At 43.1% G+C, this 24989-nt stretch overlaps 2 protein-coding genes across 11 annotated transcripts in view; one reads left to right on the forward strand and one right to left on the reverse strand.

Annotated features, from left to right (window-relative positions):
• MTRR (5-methyltetrahydrofolate-homocysteine methyltransferase reductase) overlaps positions 1–24989 on the reverse strand; it is a 101696-nt gene that overhangs the window by 19177 nt on the left and 57530 nt on the right. For 4 of the 9 annotated variants that reach the window (XM_071214436.1, XM_058294902.2, XM_058294901.2 and 1 more), the window contains one exon: positions 18874–20568. In XM_071214436.1, the coding sequence (XP_071070537.1) occupies positions 20505–20568 (64 nt within the window). In that variant the 3' untranslated portion in view covers positions 18874–20504. The other 5 variants (XR_011648528.1, XR_011648530.1, XR_011648527.1 and 2 more) reach the window with 5 other exon arrangements.
• Positions 8267–24989, forward strand: part of LOC131278094 (uncharacterized) — a 35879-nt gene continuing 19156 nt past the window's right edge. The window contains exons 1-5 of one of the 2 annotated variants that reach the window (XM_071214434.1): positions 8267–8401; positions 11698–11859; positions 12147–13787; positions 14622–14720; positions 15648–15724. The gene's annotated coding sequence lies outside the window, so the exon portion shown is untranslated. Of the gene's footprint in view, positions 8402–11697; positions 11860–12146; positions 13788–14621; positions 14721–15647; positions 15725–20329; positions 20438–24989 lie in introns of those variants that run through there. The other variant, XM_071214433.1, reaches the window with a different exon arrangement.

Genomic DNA, 24989 nt, shown 5'->3' on the forward strand with positions numbered 1-24989 from the left:
AGGTAAAGCAGGAATTATCAGAGAAACCTGTGAAAGTGGGGGCACTGAATGGGTAAGGGAGAACTCAAAGTCTTCAATGAAAGCATTCGACCAACTATTGTTGGCTGTATTTTGTTCCAAAACCTCAGAATCCTTTCTTCATGAATCACCTAATCTCAGATGTTCATTTTGTGACTCAAGGTATAATAATTCTGGTTCATCAGAGCCCGTCCTCAAGGAGGCATTACATGCCATTGTGAGAGTTCCACTCATATCCTCTTTTCCTCTACTTGACATAAAATGTTTTCTGAGGGCAGCCCAAAGTCCATCAATCCATGGTGCAACCATGAGCTCTAACTTGTATTATTATATAAATAAATTAAAAACCTAAGTTATCTATCATAAATCTACACCAGTGGGATGATGGCAGAGTCTCCCCATTTCTTAAAAAGGAAGACTACTCAAGATGCAAAAAATACCTACATGAACAATTAAGTTTTTAAAAAGGTAGCATATATGTGTTCACTAGTTTTGATGCTATAATACAATTATAAAGATCAAAAAAAGAGTGAAAATGTTTTTTAAAGAGGCATGCTATATGCTGATGTGACTAACAGAACTCAACCAAAATCCAAGTCTACTCTAAACCTCAAAGGTCGTCATGACACCAAGGGCATCATCTTTTTCTGCTTAGACACCTTCCTAACCTTCTCTTCCCTATAGATTAGGGGTTCTTAACAAAGAGTCTGTGAGCTTGAATTGAAATCCAAAAAATATAGTATTCTTGTGGGGGCTGTTGGTGCACTTGTGATGGTTTTAATTAACGCACAGTATAGTGTGGACTTGGGAAGGGTTCTGTGGTTTTCACCTGACTGGCAAAGGGGTGTGTGGAACAAAAATGGTTAAGAATCCCTGCTATAGAATAAAGCATCACTAAGTAATCACTCCAAGTCTGTTGACTAAATAAACAATTGAAACTTCTGTCAGCTCTGAACAATTTATTTAGTAAAACTTCCAGGGAGGCTGACCACCACTGAAGGAGGGAGAAGCAAGGGAGGGAGAAGAGTCATCTTTTAGGAAAGTTAAATGAATCATTTGGGTACATTACAAAAAAAAGAGACACCTCAATTATTCCCTAAGCAGAGAAAGTCTGAGTAGAGTCAATGAAAAGGAGAGACTGACAGGGATCTTGGAAATGACGGTCTCATCATTTTAAATCAAAACTCAAACAAGGTATTAAACCCCAATTCAAAAAGCTAAATGGCTTAAGAAGAGGCACATTTTAGACCTCTGTTTTATTATGAATCAGGCTACAATTTCATGGAACTCATTAGGTGTGCACATGGTACACAGTTCTAAATTTGGTTACACATCACATCCATCACTGAGGAGTTTTTGGAAAGGGAAGTTTATAAAATTATGGGTCCAATCAGATATATTTAAAATTCTATTCTCACAACTCAGAAACAGTAAGATGGTAACAAAATACACAACTGTAATAGTCACTACAGGGCAGGCCTTGTTCTAAGATGATAATGTTCATTCATTCATTTAATTGGCCAAAAGCCTTACCTACTGTGTACTATTTTATCTATATCACAGGAGGAGAAAACAAAGCACAGGACATTTAATAGTCATTTGACCAAGGTGTCAGAAAGTGGGAGATCAACTGAGTCCACACTCTTCACCCCTACAATGTGGGGGCATGTTAAGCAAGGATGTCTTCTTGAAAATATTCATAAACATTGAATGTCAATGAGGTTCTTGCAAAAATAAACAATATCAAGGGACAAAATTAAAGATGACATGCTTGGAAATGTGGCAGAGCTTTGTCACAATCACAAATATATATACAATTAGAACATGGGAAAAATACACAGCATCCAGCTGCAGAAAATAAAGGAAGAAGTGGACAATAGGTATGACTTCAGTGAAAACATAACAAGGATCTCTGAGACACAAAAGTAAAGTGGTAATATGTAGAAATGCAAGACAATAGCAAATTTGTCATTCGTAAATACATCTCTTATGAGTGAAAACTCATTTAATACATGTATCAAGTAAGAAAACAAAACAAAAACAAATGTGAGGATGTGAGTGCTGTCACTAGCTAAAACAATTAAAGGCCAGGGGCAAGTGCATCAGAGGGCAGCACCTGTCAGATCTTTGAATAAACATGTGAGGAGGATCTGAGCCAGAGGTCTCAGGGTGAAGTTTTGACAACTTTACCAAGTTGTAAAAACAAGATCAAATAGAAGTCATGAACACAGAAATTGAGGCAGCAAATGGATGCTGCGATGGTGAGGGATGGAGCACCAAGGAGGGCTTCTGAGACCACCACCGACTGATCTGTCCTCTCTCAGCAAGGGCAGCTCTGTTCCCCAGGTCTTCCCCGGGGTGCACAGGAGATGGGGCACTCAGGTACACTGTTAAGTCCTAAAGAAAAGGCTAATGGTAGCAAATACACACTTCAAAAGAAAGGCAACTACATGGATGCATGTTCTCTAGTTCTTCCCACTAGGAGATACTGAAGGAGAGACACCTTAAAACAAAAGCAGATCAAGAAGTGAATCAAGCTCTAGCCCATCTTCTTGAGTGCGAGAGATTAAAAAAAAAAAAACTCATTAACTCTCATACTGTGGAAATAAGCATTTATTCAGAAAATAAGTGTTTATGAGGCACACTGTTCTCACCTCACAGTCATCTGCACATCCAAGTCATAGAAACGCTGGGCTCCGACCTCTTGAAGTCATCTGCCAATCATCTTTCCCCCATTACAGAAATATGTGTATTCTGAATCGCCCAGACCTAAAAGAGCACAAATAAATTCTTAGTGCAAAATAAAGTTTAATGCAGATAGAGAACAAATAAAATAGCTTAAAAAAATACAAAGAACAGATAAATAAAAACCTAAAACAATATTCTATGCACAAATCAATGGAACGAAAAATAATGCATAGGTTCACATTTTCTCTTGAGTAATAGTAAATATGCAGATATGTTCCTTCTACTTCACAGCATAAAATCAAAAGACAAACTGAAATAAAACAAATATCTTTTGAGAATTGTTTAAAAAATTTTCATATCTCATATGTCTTAAAGAATTGGATAGGTTTTGAAAAAACATAGTACCTCAATTTCTAGACTTTTCTGAGTTAGAGTAGGGGTCTGCAAACTATAGCCTGTGGGACAAATCCTACCCTGGACCTATTGTGTAAATAAAGTTTTACTGTAACACTGCCAAGTCAATTGATTCATGTACTATTCATGTTGCCTTCAAGCTCCAATGGTAGTTACATAGTGGTGACAGAGACCACATGGCAGGCAGAGCCCAAACCATTTCCCATCTGGCCCTTTGCAGAGAGAATTTCCTGATCTTTGATTTAGAACATACAGGTGTGGCAGCAGTATAAACAATCAGTTGCTACAAATGTTTCTGTGTTAAAGTAAATTAAGAATGGTTTCTACACTGCATGGCAAGAAAATAGACTAAGTTGTTGTTATACTTGGTAGAAATTTTAAAATTAAAAGCTTAAATTCTTGGATGTTTAATTATCACCATGTTCTTTCCAATGAAGAAAGGGTTAAGAAGTGGGGGGACCACCTATGGGTCTTGGATTGGATTGACTACAAAAGGTGAGCAGGCTGCAAATGTCTGTCTTTAACAAAGTTTTTAAGGAATTTTCAAGCAATATGTTCACTCGTGAAAACTGGAAAACACAAGAAAGGATATAAACATAACATTATAATAAACCTACTACCTAAATATAGTGACTGTTAAATTTTGTTATTCTGGTGTTACATTTTGATGGAGCCTGATCTTAACATACACACAAATGGTATTTTATAACCCATTTATTTTAGTTAACATTTTCATATAACTCATTCCCCATTATTAAGCTTTGAGTAAAACAAATTTAAATGCTATAAAATATTCCCCTATGCTTAGACATGACTGTTCTCGGTCAGGGTCACGAAACTCAAATTTCTGATTAACTGTTTATTAGAGCAAATTCCACCCTTGCTAGATCCCCTGATAGGTGGGGGGGATTCTTGAAGGTAAAGGGCACAGACCTCAAGCCAGGAATATGGGACCAGAATCCTCCCCATGGGGTCCCACCTGACTGTACTTATCCTGCTGATCTTTGATCTTGATATTTTTAAACAATACTGCAAAGTTTAATCTAGGATGGACATTAGATTCACCTGGGTGCTTTTCAAAACAACTGATTCTGGGCACTACCTGAGAACACTTCAGTCAGAGTCACTGCAGGTGGGCCCAGGAAATGGAATTTACTAAAACTCCCCAAGGAGCTCAATGTGCAGCCAGGATTGCAAACCAGGCTCCTGCACTACAGGTATGGTTCTTAGACAAAGGAACCTTGCATAGTCACCTAGGAGCTTTTCACCAAGACACAGCTTACCCTTTCAGGCACTCGACATCAGAAGGAGTCAAAAGGTGGTGTTCAGAAGTTAGTATTTTGGAAGTGACCCAAGGTTGAATTTGATGAGCACCCTTGGTTAAGACTGCTACTCAAGGAGTTCCGCAGAGGTGGGCTGAAGATTGGGGGAGCATTCACACAAGATCCACTTATTTCCATATTTTGTTTTATATTCAAATATTCAAAGTAAAACCAAAAACACAAAACCCCTGCAACTGTATTTCATGGTTCTGAAAGATGCTTTCAGACACCAGAGTTAAAGCTAGTAATAATACAGTAAAGCAAGAGCAGGAAATGTTACCCAATAATCCGTATCGCAGGGGAGCAAAGAAATCAGCTGGCAGCGTCCTGTCCTGTACTTTAACAACCTTGGGGGCTGTGTCTGGTGGGTCCCCAGTGCCCATGGTGGAAGCAACAATGATGATGGGAGCTGTTTTGATTCTTAGAGTATACTACAAAACAAGGACAGTGTTGCAGGGATCTAATGCCAGACGTATTTTTGACTTACCATGTCAGCAAGGCGATATGCTCAGCTTCCTCTCTTGCATTTCCTTTCCATTTCCTCCTAACCAGGTTAGGAGATGTAGACAGAAGTGAGCATCAGGGCAGGGATGAGGGGGAAACGGTATGGCCCTGCGCTCCCTGCTCAAACGAGCCGTCCAAAGAAACAAAGGGCATTTGCTCCCTCGATGCTCATCAGGAGGTCAGGGGAATTTAACATTTCCCTCTCTCCTTGGGCCTTACCAGAGAAGCAGAGGTGGACCCCACTGCAGTGTCCATCTAAAGCGTTCATCCAGTTTAGGAAAGTCAGAAGGGGACAAAGCAGCTATCACTGTGTCCTGGGCCAAATGTGACTGTGAGCTCTCATCTGCAAGTCCACTAACAGGGCCATCAAAGCGTTTGTCTGGGGAACAGTTTTGAAATGAGAGATAACCAGGGAAACCTAATGCTAAGCATGGTTCTAAGATGGGAGAAACAACCACGAACAATTGCACAACAAAAATAAACCCAAGAAGGGGCCCTGATGACAGTGCTACACATTGTGGTGAGCTGCCAGGGGGAAAGGATGCTGCCTAGGTGGGGACATCTTTTCAGAAGAAAGTAAAAAAAAAAAAAAAAAAGAAATAAAAGCAAAGCATAGGGATTTTGTTAAATTGGGGGTAGTTGGTATGCCGGGGGGGGGGGGGGGGGGGGGGGAGGGAGATGCAAATTCAGAAACAAAGAGAACAGAAACCCAGTGCCCAGGATTAAAATGGCAGGACAAGGAGGGAGGAAGAAATGGGATACTCTGGTGAAGAAAGGAAGCAATGAAAACCGAGTTCTCAAATCTTCAGCAAGATAGAAAACCAAAATAAAACCAGTCATCTGAACTGCTAATGGCAGAAGGCAGAGAAGTAAACGGAGCACTTCAAAGTTGGAAACTAGAAGTGTTATTCCACAGACACCAGGAAACCTGGCCATCAAGAATGACCACATTCCCAGAGAGTGGAGAAATCAGGAATGGCAAACTGAGATCACCAGTGTTTTCACATCTTATGTATCAAGTTTCTTCATTTTAATCCTCTCCTCAATTTAAGTATTTCAAATAGAAAATTGCATTGTCTCTATTTATAATGCCTCAAGAGTACCACTTAATTTGGCTCCAAGGAATCCATTTTATTTTCATGCTGACATAACAGCTAACTTTTGACCAGATGGCATCATGCTTACAGGACGTTACAACAAATTGTGTGCTGCATGCTATAGAGTTTGTGGAACTTCACCTTGAAAAGCACCACCAAGGAGCAGAAAGCAGAGAGCTAGGAGATGACACTTGTATCGTGTGCCATTACTGGAGAAACCTTGCCACCCCAGTCTTAGTTACACAGCAGTGGACTGAGTCAGAGAGGTCAACCCCAAGGGGCCAGGCCAGGGCTAGTGTTCCATCATGATGATTTTGCCTTTGTTAGTAGTAATGGCCTCAGATGGTGTTTCTTCCTGTGCCTCCTGCAGTATCCCCCTTCTCTGTGAGTGAGTACATCTGGAGACAGCTGGCACTCAGCACAAAGCAGCTAGGCAGTCTCCTTCTATGAGCTGGCCTCATAACTCACCTGTGCTGTTGACAGCCTAGCCTTCTGAACTGAAGATGTGGAAGAGCTGGATGAGCTTGAAAAATGGAGTTTAAGTGAGAAAGTAGTACTGGCAGTTTGGTTTTGGAAGTACTGAACCGCGCTGCTGCTCAGTGACTTGCATGTCATCTTACGCTATAAAGAAGTTCCTGCCTGCTGCTGGAGCCTATGTTGCCTCAAACAGTATAATCCAGAGGGCTAAAAAGGATCAAAGGAGAACATAGAATTGAGTTGGGTCCTATATTCCGTCACAGAGGAACTTTTGCAGAAGCTGGACATAAAATACAAGTAGTCTCTGGCCTTAAGAAACTGAATCTTCCCAGATCCTAGGGTCAGACCACTTGGGTTTGAATTCACGCACTGCTATTTACAACTGAACCTTTGGGTAAGCTACTTAACTATCTGTGCCTCCGCTCCTTCATCCTTAAAACGGGAATACTAATTACTTGACAAATTATATAATTCATGTAAAGCACTTGAAAACATGCTTGAGACATTGTAGTGCTCACTAAATCTCAGGTATCTTTTTGTTTGCTCTTTTTCAAAAATATTAAAAACAGGTAAAAGTAAAAATTCCAGTAAAATTATAGGATTATTGGTCCCTATGTGACGCTAGTACTAGAGAAAGTTAATTGAGCAATACAGTTAATTTCACACCAAATATACACATATTCACATAAAATATGTGAAAACATATCCAATTCACTCAAACCATTTATTAATTCATTTATGTTTTCCCCTTAGAGATTGCAAAACGACGCGTAGATTTTTTTCCATAGCCGTTCACTATCTAACCTGGAAAAGTCTCAATTTGTAAGAAAAGACTTAAGGACAATCCTAAACTAAAATCTTCGCTGTTGAGGAATCAACAACAGAACTTTATGCTTCTCTGGAGCGTAAAATTACAACTAACGACGAATTAAGCTACAAAGAAATCAAAAGGTAAAAGAATAGAGTTAAGCAACACATTTAAAAAGGAAATCACAGAATATCCATATGGACTGCAGCAGCAGACTCAGTTAATGAATGAATAGATAAATTATAGGGAATAATCTGAATTCACGACGCATTCCGGGCGTCCTCGGCTCTGTTCAGTGCAGTGAGGGACACGCCACGCTCCCTGTCCTAACCAGCCATCTGCCTCTCCTGCGGGAGGCCCGGTTACTGCAGGCGCCTGAGGGGATAATCCCCACAACCAGGGGATCGAGTAGGGGCTGGGACCCCCGCGTGTGTCAGGAGGCCCCACGCACCGCAGGCCACGGGAAAGGAGACGCGGGCAGCGGGACTGGCCCCGGCGAGCCTCCCAGAGGGCGGCCCTGAGCGGCCTGCGGGCTCGGCCCTGCTCCGCCCCCGCCCTGGCCCGGCCTCCGGGAGCCCGGCACGCGCGCGGCCTCCACAGCGGGCAGCTCGGCCGCGGGAGGGACGAGGCGGCACCCGCAGGGGGGCAGGGCGGGGGCGACTACTCGCCCCGACCCCGGACGGCCGGCACGGGCCGGGCGGGCGGCGCAGGCCGGGGAACGCCGTCGGGGGTCCCACTTGCTCCGAGTCCTCGCCCGCGAGGGACCCTCACCCGAGCTCGGCCCACCCGGGACGCCGTGAACGCGCGCCCGCAGGCCTGGAGCCTGCACTAACGGTAAAGCGCGCCACCTCGGCGCCCCGACCAATAAGACGGTGAGCGCGGTGGCCAATGGGAAAGTCCGCCTGGAGCTGGGGCCAATCACGGCGCACCGGAAGTGGGGGTCCCGCCCGCCTCCCCGCCTCCCTCACGCAGGCTCTGGACCTCACGGCGTGGGGGGCCCGGGGTCGCCGGTGCTCTCTTAGACGCGATTCCTGGGTCGGCTGCGCTGCGTAGAGGTCCTCGCAGGCTTCCAGGTTCGCGTTCCCGCCGCGGCTCCCGCTAGCGAGTGCGAGTGCCTGGGGCGCCGGCTTTGGGGGCCGGCCCGCGGGGTCTCCTTCCCCTGTCCTTGAGATTCCCCCGAGCCCCCAGGGGGGCGTGTAGGAGGTCGCCTCTTCCTCTTCTTTGACCTTTTGCTCTTTTCTTTCTACTTCCACTGGCCAGGCTAGGCCTTTTTCCTTCCAAAATTTTAACCGAATCCCAGCTCCGAGGGGACACCAACTCTTTAGGGCCCTTTTCCCTAACCCTAACCTATCTGGGATTTTACAACTTTATCCGTTGGTCTTGTTGAGTAAATTTTTTAAAAGAACCTTATTGAAGTATATCACTCATTCATAAACATACATACACAATAAGCATATAATGATAATTGTGAACTTACAAAACAAACATGTATAACATCATACAGGACTGTCATACTTCACCCTACCACCAATAACTTGCATCGTCAGTAAACCTTTTTAACTAGTGATTAAAGAGCATTATCAAAATATTAATTCTAAACAAAGTATTTTCCCCCCAACTATTGCTATTACCATTACCTTTATATCATTTATATATGAACATACATAAACAATTAAGTGCATAGTAAAAGTTGTGAACTTACTAAGCAAACATGCATAACATCATACAGGGGTCCCGTACATCAACCCTCCACCACCACATTGCATTGTCATGAGACATTTGCTACAAATTATGAAAGAATATTGTCAAAATCTTACTACTAATCATAGACCTTATCTTGCATTTGGTGTGTTTTTCCCCTAACTCACACTTTATTATTTTTTAAATATATTTTTTATGACAGAAGTTGTAACTTATATAAAACAATCATGCATATGTGCAAAATTCCCAAACAACACACCTCCATGAACACACCACAATGTAGTCTGTCATTTGCTAGAGATAAAATAATATCATCTGATTGATACCATGTCCATAGTGTTCATTTGGCTCACATTTTACATACTGCCTCAGTATCAACACAGTACATCTTTCACATAGATACAAGAATATTATATGACTACTACTAACCACAGTCCGGAGGTCACGCCAGCTGTATTTTTCCCATGCTTCTCCACATTCCCAACACCCTGCAGTAGTTCTAGCTAACAAAGGACACTCTTGCATCTGTACCATCAACCACAATTCTCATCCACCTCTTGGTTTTGTGTGCTAGCCAGTTCCTAGATTATTCTCTAGCATTCTGTCAGTTGACATTTACATAACTAGACTACCTTTTCAGTCACATTCCCATTCATAAACTAGCTGTTACTCACTGTGTGTTACCATCCACTCTATACATTTCCACACTTTTACAGTAAAGCTACTTAAAGCTTCCACATATGTCAAACATCAGTAGTCCACTCAGTCCTCCTCTTAGCTCCTTTAAGAATCCAACACCTACCACATGGTCTTGATATTTTCCAATAATTTCTTCTAGAAGTTTCATGATTCTTGCTTTAATGTTTAGGTTATTGATCCATTTTGAGTTAATTTTTGGATAAGGTATGCAATAGGGGTCCTATTTCCTTCTTTCAGCTATGGCTATCCAATTCTTTCAGCACCATTTGTTGAGTGGATTGTTCTGCCCGAGCTGTGTGAGTTAGACAGGCTAGTCAAACATCACTTGACCATCCCTGTGAGGGTCTGTTTCTGAACCATCAGTTTGGTTCCATTGGTCTATTGTGTCTGTATTTGGGCCAGTAGCATGCTGTTTTCACCACTATAGCTAGGTAATATGGTTTAAAGTCTGGAGATGAGGGTTCACTTTTCCTTTTTATGATGTTTCTGGCTATTCAGGACTCCTTACCCTTCCAAATAAATTTTATGATCCTGTTTTCAATTTTTCCTTTAGTGCTGGTGAAATTTTTATCAAGATTGCATTAAATCTTTATATCAATTTGAGTAGATTTGACATCTTCCTGATATTTGGTCTTCCAATTCATGAGCATGGAATGTTCTTCCAGTTATTTAGGGCTTTTACGATTTGTTTTAACACTGAGTTGCAGTTTTCTGAATACAAGTGCTTTACATCAATGGTTAAGTTTATTCCTATTTGAGTTTGACCTATCATATTTTATTTTCACTACTCTTTTGACACTTTTAGTTACTTTTATTGATGTAATCTTCATTTCTAGGCTCTCTTCCAGGCCTCTCTCTCCTGTCTTTTCAGGCTGTAGCACACCCTCTAATATTTCCTGAATTCCTGGTTTCTTGCTTAGAAATTCTCTGTTTCTATTCATCTGTGAATATTCTAATTTAGCCCTCATTTTTGAAAGACAGTCTTGGATATAATATTGTTGGCTGGAGTTTTTCTCTTACAGTATCTGAAATATATCAGACCACCGTCTTCTTGCTTCCATGCTTTCTGGTAAGAAAGCAGCACTTAATCTTATTGGACATCCTTATATGTTATGCATTGCTTTTCTCTTGCTGTTCTCAGAATTCTCACTTTGTCTTTGGCATTTGACATTCTGATGAGTATGTCTCGGAGTTGGGCTATTTGGAATTTTTCAGATGGGAGTATGTTGTGCTTCTTGGACATGGATATCTATGTCCTTCGATAGGGTTGGGAAATTGTTACCATTATTTCTTCAAATATTCCTTCTGCTCCTTTTCCCTTCTCTTCTCCTTCTGGGACACATGTGTTTGCATGCCTTTTGCTCTCATTTAGTTCCCTGAGACCTTATTCAATTTTTTCCATTCTTCATCTTTTCTTTTCTATGTTCATTTTCAGAGGCTGTTTCTTCAAGCTCATGGATCCTCTACTCTGCCTCCTCAAATCTGCTGTCATATGAGTCCAATATTTTTAAAATCATTGATTGCACCTTTCATTCCTGTAAGATCTGTTATTTTTATATGTATGCTTTCAAATTCTTCTTTGTGCTCATCCAATATCTTGTTAATATCCTCAATCTCTTTAGCCATCTCATTGAATTTATTAAGGAGATTTGTTTGAACATCTGTAATTAATTGTCTCAACTCCTTTATGTCATCTGGAGGCTTATCTTGTTTATTTAACTGGGTCGTAGCTTCCTGTTTATTGCTGTGGAATGTAATTTTTTGTTGGTGTCTTCATTCTGGCTTGCTAGAGTATTTTTTCTGGGTGCAATTTTTCTCTTTAGTTTAGGGCTTCCTATCCTTTCCCCTTGCTGGTTGTGCAGTAGGAGCCAAGCATGTAATTGTTGCAGTAAGCTATGGAGGCTCAAGCTGCCCTCATTGCACCAGGGACCAATGAAACTTCTTCCAATTTTCTCCTTTGCCATGGTAGGGACAGAGGCACAGCTGTGTGGAATAATCCAAGTGCAGGCCTAGATGGTAGTTGCCCAGAGAGACTAATGAAGCTTCACATCCCTTTATCCCATGCCTGGGGCAGGGATGGAGATGCAGGTGTGGGCAGCAATCTATGAAGTGTGGATCCAAGATGACTGCAGTGAGTAAATTTACTTTTAAGCAAACGCAATTCCTTCCTTCAACCTGTTATGTATGTACATAGGAGGCATGGCTAAGAGCTAGACTGTGAGTTGAAATCTCATCAACTCCGTAACTAGCTGTATAAACTGGGCTTCACATTTCTCATCTGCTTTCCCTGTAATTATTTTAGTGAAAAAATTATTAAGCTTGTTTTTGTTTCTCTGCATTAGTTTCATAAGAACTGACAATGTTGGGCAAGTCTTGTTCTCCATGTATTTGACCATGTTTTGTTTTGTTTTCATTTAGGTATAGATCAAGAGGAGTTGAGAATCCAATGGCATGGCTTTACTCACCTTGTGGAGGAACCTTTGTCATTTGTTGGATTGTCTAGCACACAGAGCTGTGGCTGCTCTGAAACATCAAGTTGCGAATCATGTTCACAAGGCAGCCAAAGTGCATCCGTGTCTATTGCTCTTTTCACAACAGTTGATGCCTTCCAGGGTCAGGTTCCATCATGCCTGTTGTAAAAAGTTCCATTCAGAAAATGGAAATGACCCCGATCCAGTTGGTGAGCCAATGTTTTCTCAAGTATGGGACTGGAAGAGGCTGGAAGAAAATACTGACAACATGGATGAAGAGATATTTTACAGGAAACTAAGCAACATCACTTCATCAAATGAAGTGTTAACTTTTATAAGCACATTGGACACTTTGCCTGATACTGGGGCAGCAAGAGCTTTGCATTGGATATGTGAAGTGGAAAACAAAGATGGCAAAAATAAACTGTCAGAAGAAATCTTAGAGAATAACATCTCCAAAGCTTTATGCTTTCATTTCTAACAAGATCCCTCACATCTGTTAAATGCTGGTTCAGTGGCTGCTTTGCAAGCTTTGGTCCTGTTGCATGGGGATCCTCAAGTGGCTTGTTAGTGAGCCTGGTGGCAGAGTGCCAGAGTAATCTCAGAAAGGGTAGCCTGGAAGCTCACAATCTCTGTATTCTTGTAGAAAGTCTGATAAAACTGCCGGGTCTAGGTTGTGTGACAGTAGAATTGATTCTATGTCAACTGCAAGATGAAAATTTGGAGGGAAACAGACTTGGCCCAGTGGATAGGGCATCCTTCTACCACATGAGAGGTCTGTGGTTCAAACCCCGGGCTTCCTTGACCCATGTGGAGCTGCCCCATGCCCAGTGCTGATGCACACAAGGTGTGCCGTGGCACGCAGGGGTGTCCCCTGCATAGGGGAGCCCCACGTGAAAAGAGTGTGCCCCATAAGGAGAGCCGCCCAGCATGAAAGAAAATGCAGCCTGCCTAAGAATTGTGCCACCCACACGGAGAGCTGACATAACAAGATGACGCAACAAAAAGAGACACAGATTCCCGTGCCTCTGACAACAACAGAAGTGGACAAAGAAACAAGATGCAGCAAATAGACACGGAGAATAGACAACCAGGGTGGAGGGTCAGGGGAGATAATTAAATAAATAAATCTTAAAAAAAAAAAAAAGGAGAGAATTTAGAAACATTGACCGCTAAGGATATGGTGGCCTTCTATAGACTATTGCAGGCATGTCCTGAAAAAGCAGACCATCCCCAGATGTTTTTAAATAGGATGAACAACTATGCTGTATCAGTAGATTCCCAACTGAGTCCTACACAGATCGGCCAAATGCTCAGGGCCTTAGTGGTCCTTTAGCAAACTCAGACACATCCTCTGGTTATAAAATTGGGTAAATATGCTGTTAGGCATTTCTCTATTTTCACTACTGAAGAGCTAAGTAAAGTCTTAGAGGTTTCATTTACTTTGGGCACATGGACAGACTTTTTACAAAAGCCTTGGAGCAAAACATAGCTGTACTTTATCGTTCTTTGAATTCTGAAATTGTCAGCAAAATTATGGAGTACTACAGTAGAAGACTGATTCTATCAAAGCACATCTTGGAAATCGGTAAAGTTTTCACTTACTTAGATTTCTGTGTTAATTGAACCATTTGGAAAGCTTAGTTATTTACCACCCAATGCCTCTGCTTTATTTAAGAAGCTAGAAAATATTCTCTTCACACATTTCAATTCTTTTCCACCCAAAGTCCTACTGAGATTTCTCCATTCATGTTTGCTTATTGAACGCCACCCAGTCAACTTGATGGCAAAACTATTTATCCCTTATTTTCTTCAGCAGCTGCAAGGTGAGTTGGTTATTACTTCTGAGAGTGGATAAAGGAACTTGAGATGCTTTGAGGCCTGCGCACCTTTTACATTGAGTGATGCTGTGCCTTTGTTTCTCTTCCCTAATGATCCCAAGAAAATGTCTGAAATGGCAGGCTATGAACCCAGGTTAAAGAATGCTAGAGCATCTTCTGGAGGGAGGAAAGCAGTTTTGGGTAAACAGATGCTGCTGTCCTAGCTGAGGAGCTGTGTTCTCTGGGGATATGGTGATGATGAAGCAGAGTAATATGCTGTAGGTTCAGAGCAATTCTAATCCTTTGAGAGGATGGCATTGACAGTCTTGACTTCAGATATGGCACATTGCTGGATCTCTGTGCTTAAAGATTTCTACTAATCCCAATAACAGAAGTTAGGAACTTGGACTTGTAGAAGTCAAAATGAGATGTCACTGGTTAAGCAAGCAAGAGGGCATAATTCTAAGAAGTTCATTTTCCTGTGTCGCTTAAAAGTCCATCATGCTTCTGGAATGAATGAATTAGTGCATTGTGTTCATGATTTTTTTCATTACGTGTACCAAAATTCAAACATAACTTATTGGGATGTTTTTTTATTTCAGGTGATGAATCATATCTGGACAGATTGAGTCTGACACAACTGACACCACTGTACTTATCCTTGGTAAAAACACAAAGCGTATGGCATTATTTCACTGAAGGTGAACAGTTTTCTTGTGCCCCTTCTGAAAACTAAGTTGCTTCTCTTTTGACCTGTCTCCATAACCTTATTAAAAGGAAAACTTTCATTAACTTGGAGCTAGGTGTGACAACAAGCCTTTTCTTTGATAAATTGGCCCCATTTTTGTCTCATCCTGTAGGACCACTTCCTGCTGTATGAGATTTCTCCATGGTTTCAAGGGTTGAAGGGTGTATAAGTCTTAGTGCTCCTTGATTCACTTCAAGGGTTTTAAAGGGTTTTAGCACACACAATAGCCATTTGATTAAAACAATATGAATCTCTGAACTCTATAAATCCTAATTTTTCTGAGTCCATAGTCTAAACTTCCCATGTTATCTCAAAAAGTATATTTTTATCTGTTGATTTGTTTGAATCAGGATCCAAAGGCCACACATTACTTTTAAGTGTTATGTTTAGATGTTTAGTTTCTTCTTCTATAGCTGTACCCCTCCCTCATCTAGTTTTCATATCACCATTTTATTGGGGAAATTGGATCAGTTGTTCTGTAGAGTGCCCCACATTTTTTATTTGGTGTTATTTAATTTGCTCCTCTATTTCTCTCTTTCCTATCAAGCTGAAAATTAGATTTACAGACTCACATAGATTTGGGTTGAATTTTTCAGAGGATACTTCACAGGTGGTGCTATTTCCTTTGCTTCATACCTTAAATTCTGGTTGTCCCCTTTTATTGGTGCTGATTAAAGATTGATCCATGGGCTCCTTTATTATCAGCCTGATGCCTTCATTATACAGTTCCCCAGTGTATCAGTCAGCGTTCTCCAGAGCACTCCTACTGACAATGTATAGTGTTTATAGTTATTACATTAGTTTATATTATAAATATGACATCTTTATATGTTATATGCTTATATATTATTTTATATTATTTATATATTGATTCTTTTAGGAATTGGCTCATGTGACCATGGCACTAGGAACTTCGAATTCTGAAGGGCAGGTTGAAAGCTGGACACTCTGATAAAGGTGATTTTGAGGCCTGGTAATTCCATATTCCCTGGGGAAGCAATGGAAGTAGGGGCAGAAATTCTTTCTGGTTTCTGAAATCCTTTTTTAATTTTGGCTTTTAAGACCTCTAGCTGATTTCATGAGGGGAACCCCCACACTGCTGGAGCGGGAAGGAGCCCTGTGTGTTTGGGGCAAGAAGGAGGGTCAGGGTGGGAAGAAAGGTGGGCAGGAGGTGGCTGGGAGAGAGGGGAGAGGGACACAGGACATGCAGGTGCAGTCAGAGGGAAGCGGGCCCAGGCCGCAGAGCCTGAAGGCACTTGAAGAGCTTTGCTGTCACCTCAGAGGGACCTGGGACACTGGAGGGTTCTGAGCAGAGGCCCAGAGGCTCACATGGTAAAGGGGCTCATGGGCTTCAGAGCAGCCTCTGAGGGACCAGGATGGACCCACCTGGTGCACCACGGCAGGGTGCAGGTATGCGGGCACTCACATGACACAACTAAGCAGAGTGCAGGTGTGCAGGCACCCACCTGATGCACCATGGTGGGGTGCAAGTGTGCGTCCACCTGGCGCCCCTTGGTAGGATTCAGGCAGCTGCAGCAGCAAACCCCTGCTGATGGCAGCATCTCCATGATCCCCCACAGGAGCATGGACGGCCCGTTGGGGTGCTGACGTCTTCCCCCTAAGGGAAGTGCATCCACTAGCCTGTCGAGCTGCTGACCTGTGACCATGGCCGCACCCATCAGGTGAGGGCTGACTTCCACAGGCAGACCGACATCCCCAGCATCAAGGCCCCTACCTTGGGACACAGTTCTCCAGCCTGAAGTTCGCTCCAGGCCCCAAAGGCCCAGGGACTCCTTCCACAGAGAGGGGTGTGCCTGGGGCCTTTTGACACCCTTGTGCTGACACCTAGAAGCTGCAGCAATGCCCTCACCTGGCCTTAGGGTGGGGACTATGAACAATGAGCAGCTTCGCTAATGGACCTGGGCCAGGGCCAGGCAGACACCTTTAAGACTTGGGGCGTCCGGCAGGCTTGTTTTACATGAGACTATTTCAGATTAAGGGATGCTGGTGCCTCATTCACTACAGGCACCCCCATGACATGAAAACTTTCTCCACCAGGAAGAGATGTGATGTGGGGGCATTTTTGGGGGTTGGAGTTGTCCTGGGTGGTGCTGTGGGGACAGTAACCAGACATTGTATGTCCTGCCAAGGCCCACTGGGTGGACTGGGGGAGAGTGTGGGCTATGGTGTGGACCATTGATCATGAGGTGCAGCGGTGCTCAGAGATGTATTCACCAATTGCAATGAATGTCTCATGATGATGGAGGAGATTGTTGTTATGGGGGGAGGAGTGGGGTGAGAGGGGTGGGGGGTATATGGGGACCTCATTTTTTTTAATGTAACATTTATTTTTTTAATGTAACATTAAAAAAGTAAATAACAAAAAAAAAATTCCCCACCTTAAGTGACTGGGATTATTTTTCTTCTTTATTTTCTTTTAAATGTTACATATACCCCCCACCCCACCCACACCACCCCTCCCACATCAACAAACTCTTCCATCATTGTGGCACATCCACCGCACCTGGCAGATACATTCTGGAGAACCGCCGCAGCCCAGGGACAGGGGTCCACATTGTCATCCCCGCTCTCCCCCAGTCCACCCAGTGGGACACAACAGGACACACAACATCCAGCATCCATCCCTGCAGCACCACGTAGGACAACTCCAAGCCCTGAAAATGCCCCCACACCATATCTCTTCTTCCCTCTCCCTACCATCAGCAGCCACCGTGGCCACCCTCTCCACATCACTGTTACAATTTCTTCCCTTACTAATCCCTGTAGTTCCCCAGCAGAACACCAGTAAATCCACTCTAATCCATACTCTATTCCTCCATCCTGTGGACCCTGGGATTAGTATGTCCAGTCCCCTTCTACATCAAGAGGGGGTTTAGATTCCACATGGATGATGGATGCAATTCTCCTGCTTGTAGCTGTAGGCATTCTTGGTGCCCAGGTGTGGTGGTTAACCCTCTTCACCTCCCTGTCAGCTGGCCAGGGTAAGTCCAACAAACCAGAAGGTAGGAGCTACAAGTCTGCTGAGGCCCAGGGCATGGCCATCACATGTACAGTTCAGAGATTCAGGTCTCCTGAGTATACACCAACCCAAACACCAACTACAGGTCCAGTAAAAGTAACAGAAGAGGCATGTGTAGAAAGGTTATATCTGAGTCCAACTCCATCCCACTCAGGAACACAAACTCCAAAGTAGGGCCAATTGACATGGCCCTGAACTCCAGAGCCATCTGCCTTGACCCTAGAACCTGTAGGTCGCTGCAGCCCTCAGGAGAACCAGCACCTGGGTTTCCATCTACCTTGGCTGTCTCTGGTACCATGCTGAGGCATGCATAAGCATCACCCCCTGATGACCTCCCGACTCTTTTTTGGAGACTCTTAGCCATATAAAATCACTTGTCCTTCCCATTTCCCCAAAGTCAAAAAGCAGTTTTTAACACCTGATATGACATGTAGGCTGAGATATTCTGCTAGTCTGAGTTGACCTCTTTGTTCATGGTCTTTTGGTAGTTACATCATCAGCTGGTGCTCAGTAGGAATCCCTCGGTGCCAGGGAGGCTCATCCCCTGGAGTGACTGGGATTTTTGACATTGAATTACTGCTTATTTCTAGGCTTAGTGGCTTCTAAATATTTCTTTCTTCATTGGAAACCAGGTTTTGTATTATAGGTGCCTTTCATTTTTTCAAACAATTAGCAAAATTTTATTCAGAATGCCTTTGGTTCCTTTATATCATATTGGTAAGACCATAACAGGAAGTATAGAGTTTGGGTTACATTTTTATAAATTACTCTTTCGTCAGCCTTGATTACTAGGAAAAACAAAGCATCTGTAGGAGGTGCCTTCATCTGAAAGTGACTGCAATCAATTAATTGTAAACCTAAGTTATTTTCATTGACTTTAAATTAGGCCATTAACCTTTTAGTGCTTACATTTAAGAAGCAGGAATTGAATTGGGCAAGATTTCAGAACATCTCACGTTTGTTAGACAGTAAGGGAAATTAAATATATTTCTGTAGACGAGATGTTTTCAACTTAAAGGTAATAAATATGCCCATTAAACTGACAATCAACAAATATATTCTTAGATTAAAGTAATTTGTTTTGCTTTATGAAATTTCCACCATTCATCAATGATGTTCTTTCTCTTGTTAGACATATCTAGAGCAAGGGGAAGTGGAGTGGGTGCTGCCTTTAGGAATTGCACATTGAGTTTGGACAAAGAATATCATAGAGGATACAAGACAAAGTTTAGTCATTTCTAAACAGATGCCTTGAAAAACTGGAATTTTAAAGGGTGTGGACTTAAAGTTTGTGTTTTTAAAGGATTTTCTTTTCTCTTCTCTTTTCTTTCTCACTTTCTCGTTGTTTGTACTCACTGTCTGCACTCTGTGTCAAGCTGCTTGTCTTCTTTTTTTTTTTTTATGAGGCACCAGGAACAGAACCTGGGACCTCCCGTATGGGAGGGAGGTGTCCAACTGCTTGAGCCACATCCACTCCCTGCTTTTGCATCTCTTGTAGTGTTTCCTCATTGTGTTGTCTTGCTGTGTCATCTTGTTGCATCAGCTTGCCATACCAGCCCTTTGCATCAGCTCACTGTGTATTTCATCTTCTTTAGGAGGCACTGAGAACCGAACCCATTACTTCCCAAGTTAGGCAGGTGCACAACTGCTTGAACCACATCTGCTTCCCGTAAAGTGCTTTTAAGAAAAGAAGACTTCCTACAAAACTTAAGGGTTTAGGAGAACTTTGAGGATGGGTATTTTACTCACCTACAGATGTCACTGTTCACTTAACTGACAGAAATGAACTCCAAAACTTCTGATTTGCATGTTTACCTCACAGAAGTGTTTTCAGTTGCCTGGAGCACAAAGAGCTTTGGGTAGGTTTTACTCTGTCATAGAATTCACGGAATAGGCAATTTTCTATTCCAGTCTTGCCTCAGTCACTGACCAACTGAAAATTTGGACAAGTCCCTTATCCTCTCTGGAACTCAGTTTCCTTTTTGTAAAATACAGGGGCTGGTCTAGTGCCTGGCCTCTCAGCCAGAGGGTCTCAAGCCTGACCTTGAATCAGAGTCACCTGGACAACTGTCCAATAAAACAGCCTGCCCCATGCCTGGAGTTTCTGATTCAGCAGGTCTGGGTCTGGGTCTCAGAATTTGCATTTCTAACAAACTCCCAGGTGATGCTGTGGGTGCTGGCAGGTGGGTGGGGGAACCCCACTCGGAGAGCCCCTTGTGTACACAGAGCTTCATCTGGTAGACTCTGATTGTGATGCTGATTGTTTTTAAAGCCTATAGTATAGAAAGACTGCTGATAAATCTTCAGGAAAGAAAAGTCTTCCTTTTTGTTTGTTTCACCTCTATCGTCTTTGTTATTTCCTTGAATTCTTTTCTCCCAGAAATCACATTCCTTTCCCTTTTGCTTAGGAGTAAGCACAGTGCAAGTTGCAAAATGATCTTGACACACATCAGACACTGAATGGTATGGTGCTGGGTCATGGGAACAAGTCTAAAAGATTCCATGGGACAGGACAGAGCACACACATGGGAAACAAGGGGCCAACGAGATAGTCAGAAAGTGCGTGGAACCTTCCTGAACATCTGGTCCTCTGGGCACGAAGGCGTCTTCAGCATGCCACGTTGCTCTGGGTAAGCGACCATGACATCTCTGTGCTCACAAAGTATGTCTTCAGTTTCCCCTTTCTTTTCACATTTATTATTCCCCGGCCCATGTACTTGTAACCCAAGGTCTGCAGAATGAGGCTCTTTTCCTTAGTAACCTGCAGGTCACATAGACAAATGAAGAGGTGTTTAGTCTAGACATTAACACAACCCTTCTGAGAAGCCACTTGACTACCAGGATGAACAGTCTGTTCACTCACTGGCTAATTCCAGTTTGGAGAAATTACAGGAAGAGGGAATAATGCACAAGAAGAAAATCATTTTGAGGACAACGGTGTCCTTAAATTCAGTGCTGTGATAGAGAAAAACTGGAAATAACCTCAAACACAAGTCATCTCCGGGGTTAAGTAGGCTTGTGGGCTCTCACGAGTCACGTGTTGTGGATGGGACAACAGAATGATGCCGCGCCATCCTGCCAAGAGAAGCTGAGCTAAGCTTAGGTCTGTGCTATGATTTCAAGCTTGTAAAGATTCAAATTTAGGGGGAAAATCCTGGCAAATGAAAGTACAGTTGTTGTTTTTTTAAGTGGGAATGCTGATGGTATTTATGAAGTGTCATGAATGCTGTTTAAAGAAAAAATAGTGATAAATGTTAATAGGTTTGACTATATGGGGGAGAAACTACCCTAAGAAGAAGCTGAGTCACCTCTTGCAAATGGATTCACAGGAATCAATGACCTAAAGCCAGGAGAGCTAAAGAAGTTTGCATTCAGTTTACTATTATTTTTTAAAATTATGTATCATTCTTTTTAAAGATTTGTTTTATTTATTTCTGCCCCCCCCCTCATTGTTTGCACTTGCTGTGTGCTGTGCTTTTAGGAGGCACTGGGAACTGGTCTGGGACCTCTGATGTGGGAGGGAGGCACCTAATTGCTTGAGCCCCCTCCATACCCTGCTTTGTTGTGTCTCTCATTGTTTTTCTTGTGTCTCTTATTGCATCATCTTGTTGTGTTGGTTTGCTGCACCTGCCTGGTGCACCAGCTCGCTGTCTTCTTTAGGAGGCACTGGGAACTGAACCACAGCCCTCCCGTGTGGTAGGTGGGAGCTCAGTTGCCTGAGCCACATCCACATCCCTGCATTCACTCTAGCATGAGCATAGCTCTCTATGTCGGGCGTACATTTCCTCATTTCACCAGATCAACTTTGGGTACTATAGAGACAAGAGTCCCTCGCTCACACCCTGCCAATGGGACAAGACTCTATTTCCTGATATTGCACCATGAGGAGATCCCTGCTGCTGGGTCAAATGGTGGTGGGATTTTTGGGGCTGGATACATGGAATCCCCTGGAGGGAGCCACTGGCCTGCACAGAGCCTTGTGCAGGCTCAGCCTGAGCTTGTGCCAGTCTCTGCTAGGTAGAACATGCCTGGCATCATCTGGTGACAGTGCACGAGGGACCAGGCAGTGGTGGCAGCAGTGAGCCAGCCTCTTCGGACCTCGGGACTGTGGGAGACTCAAATCCAGCATCTCCGTGGGGCACAGTCTGGATTATGAGAAGCAGGACAAAATCCAGGGACTCCCTCAACAAGGGAGAAGTCTGCGGATGTTGAGATATCGAGAGCAGCCTATGGACAGAGTGAGAGATACCCCTGTCTTCCTGCGGTGTGACCCTAGGGCCAGCTGTGAGCAGAGAGGGGGAGAAAAGGGTGTGGAAGGTGGGGGCTCAGGTGCCAGAACTCCGTCCTACTGCCCCCAGATGGGCTTCTCTGTCATCTTCAGTAGAATATACACTGTCCTAAGACAGATGAGCCCGATTTGCTCATGCTCTAAGCTCAGTGGCCACCTCACTGCTGCACAGGGGGAGATGCTGTGATGCATGATCACCCCCCATTCTCTCCTGGGTCCAGGACCCCACCTTACTGCTGAGGTCAAATGAATTGGTTTGTGGTAAAATACCTTGAATTTGAATGTGGGAACCTGACTTGAAGTTAGAATGTTTCCATAATGCAGATAAGAAGTGTGGGCTTAGGAACACCGGGTCTTAACTAGACAGAACTCTGTCTTGTCAGCATGACAGTTGTTTGCCTGAGGAGGCATTTGGATTTTGTATGGCCTGTTCCCTAGTATTGTAAAGGTTTCAGTTCTAATAACAAACAGCTTTAAAAGTAAACATGGAAAGCTGCTGCTTTGTAATTTCTAATAAATACGATGTGAAGACTAGGGTCGAGGCTCTCTGTTCCAGAAGCTGTGAGTCCCCTGGTCCTATCTTTATTTCCTCTCTTGTATCTTTCTTTCTGTCCTTTTATGTCTTAAGTTCTATGTCATCTTCCCTTTGAGCCAACCTATTGCTGAGATTGTCTCAGCAAAGTAGCACTGTTCATTGGTTATATTTTTCATATTTCTATTGCTATTTCATGCATGGAGTGTCCATACACACTTGATCATTGGAAATAGCCTTTAATGCTATTTAATGTACTCATAGTTGCAGCAGTTTGAAGATTTTCTGGACCTCAGAATATCATCATGTACATACAAACCTGTAATAGGAGGTTAAATTATGTCAGTTAAGGGCCTTTAATTGGATTGCATGATCCTGCATGAGTCTTAATCCTATTACCAGGTTCTTTAAAATGGTGGAATAAAAAGACACAGATAGTAAAAAAAAAAAAAAAAAAAAAAAAAAAAGCCTCAGAGATAGAAAGGAACCCAGGCTGAGCAAGAAGACTCTGGAAGCCAGAAGCTGAAATCAACAGAGCACAAACGCTGAGAGGACACCACTTTTGGTAGAAGTTGAAAGTAACAAGGCCAGAGGAGAAAGGGTGGACAGGTGGGCACCCCCATAGGCCTGATGACCCCTAGCTGCAGCTCAGGGAGAAAGGGTGCCCTGATGATGCCTTGGTTTGGATGCATTCACAACCTCAGAACTCTAAGCCCTTCTGCTAACAAATCCCCATTGTAAATGCCAGCCCATTTCTGGTACTTTGCTCCCAGCAGCTTTCAGCAAATTATAAGAGAAACTGATACCAGGAGAGTGGGGTGCATGCTGTTATATAAACACCAAGAAAGTGTGAAGAGTTGAATTTGGAAGACTTGTGAGACCTGAAAAGGAAAAGCCTAAGAGAAGCATTATTTGGCTGAATGGATAGAGTATCTGCCTCCCACACGGGAGGTCCAAGGCTCAAACCCAGGGCTTCCTGACCCATGTGGTGAGCCAGCCCACCTGCAGTGCTGATGTGCACAAGGAGTGCCCTGCCACAAGGGGTGTCTGCCGCGTAGGGGAGCCCCATGCGCAAGGAGTGCACCCTCTAAGGAGAGCTGCCCATCATGAAAAAAGTGCAGCCTGCCCAGGAGTGGTGCTGCACACATTGAGAGCTGACATAGCAAGATGAGGTAACAAAAAGAGACATAGATTCCCAGTACCGCTGACAAGAATACAAGTAGACAGAGAAGAACACAGAGCGAATGGACACAGAAAGCAGAGAACTGGAGGGGAGGTGGGAAGGGGAGATACATTAAAAAAAAAAAAAAAAAAAGGAAAAGCCTCTATTGCTTTGGAGAGATTGTTAGTAGAAACCAGAAGGCAAAAGATACTTCTGAGGAGACCTTCGAATAAAGGAATACATCATTGCAAGCTGGACAGAAGGTGTTTTTTTGCTTTGAAGCAGGATTTCTTAACCTTTGTTCCACAGACCCCTTTACCAGTCAGGTATCAGCCATGGGCCTTCACTAAGTCCACACTACATTGTGTATTATTTCATAAATATATCACACCCACACCAAAATATCCACACAAGAATAATTTTTTTTTTCAATTCAGGCTTACAAACCCCTTAATAACCCCAGCTATAAAGTGCCAGAGAACTTGGCACAATTGACTCCAAGTATTAGATGGAAGACAGAATTTGAAAGTGATGAACTTAGATATTTAGCTGAGGAAATTTCAAAACCAAATTGTGGAAATGTGGCCGGACTTCTTGCTATTCATAGTAAACTGTGGAAGAAATGGAAAAGGGAAGAACTAAACTCTTGGGGACAAAGTAACTAGAAATACATAGTTTTAAAATCTGAGCTTCTGGAAAATGAGTCCCCAGAGAACAGGGCACCATGTGAGGGGTTCACTGGCCAGGAAAGCAGTCAGTCACTGCCTGTAAGTCAGGATGGAAGGACAGTTATCCAGGAAGGATCTGTGGGGAGAAAGTCTCACTAGGTGACAGTCTGGACCCCTTGTTGCCAGATTTTCTCTAGGTTCTTGGCTATGTTACAAAAGAGAATTTAAGAACATGCCAGTTTAGTAAGGCTGGTAGTTTACTAAGAAAAAGAGAGAAGAGAAAGAACAGCACAGAGTATGGGCCCCAGGTGTACTTGTGGGCTGATCCAGGCTGAGAGAGGGAAAAGGGGCTAAAAAGGGTCAAACGGGCTGATTTACAGATTACAAGTCCCCATTGCAGATGACAAGTCCCCAGGTGGACTTGCATGCTGGTCCATGCAGAGTGAGAAAGGACAAAAAGAGGGAAAACGGGCTGATTTAGCCTCTGTGCTGGCTTTTTAAACCATTAATTACCTCACCCTTTGTCAGGGGA

This window comes from Dasypus novemcinctus, chromosome 3 (genome assembly GCF_030445035.2).
Source record: "Dasypus novemcinctus isolate mDasNov1 chromosome 3, mDasNov1.1.hap2, whole genome shotgun sequence".
Lineage (NCBI taxonomy): Eukaryota > Metazoa > Chordata > Mammalia > Cingulata > Dasypodidae > Dasypus > Dasypus novemcinctus.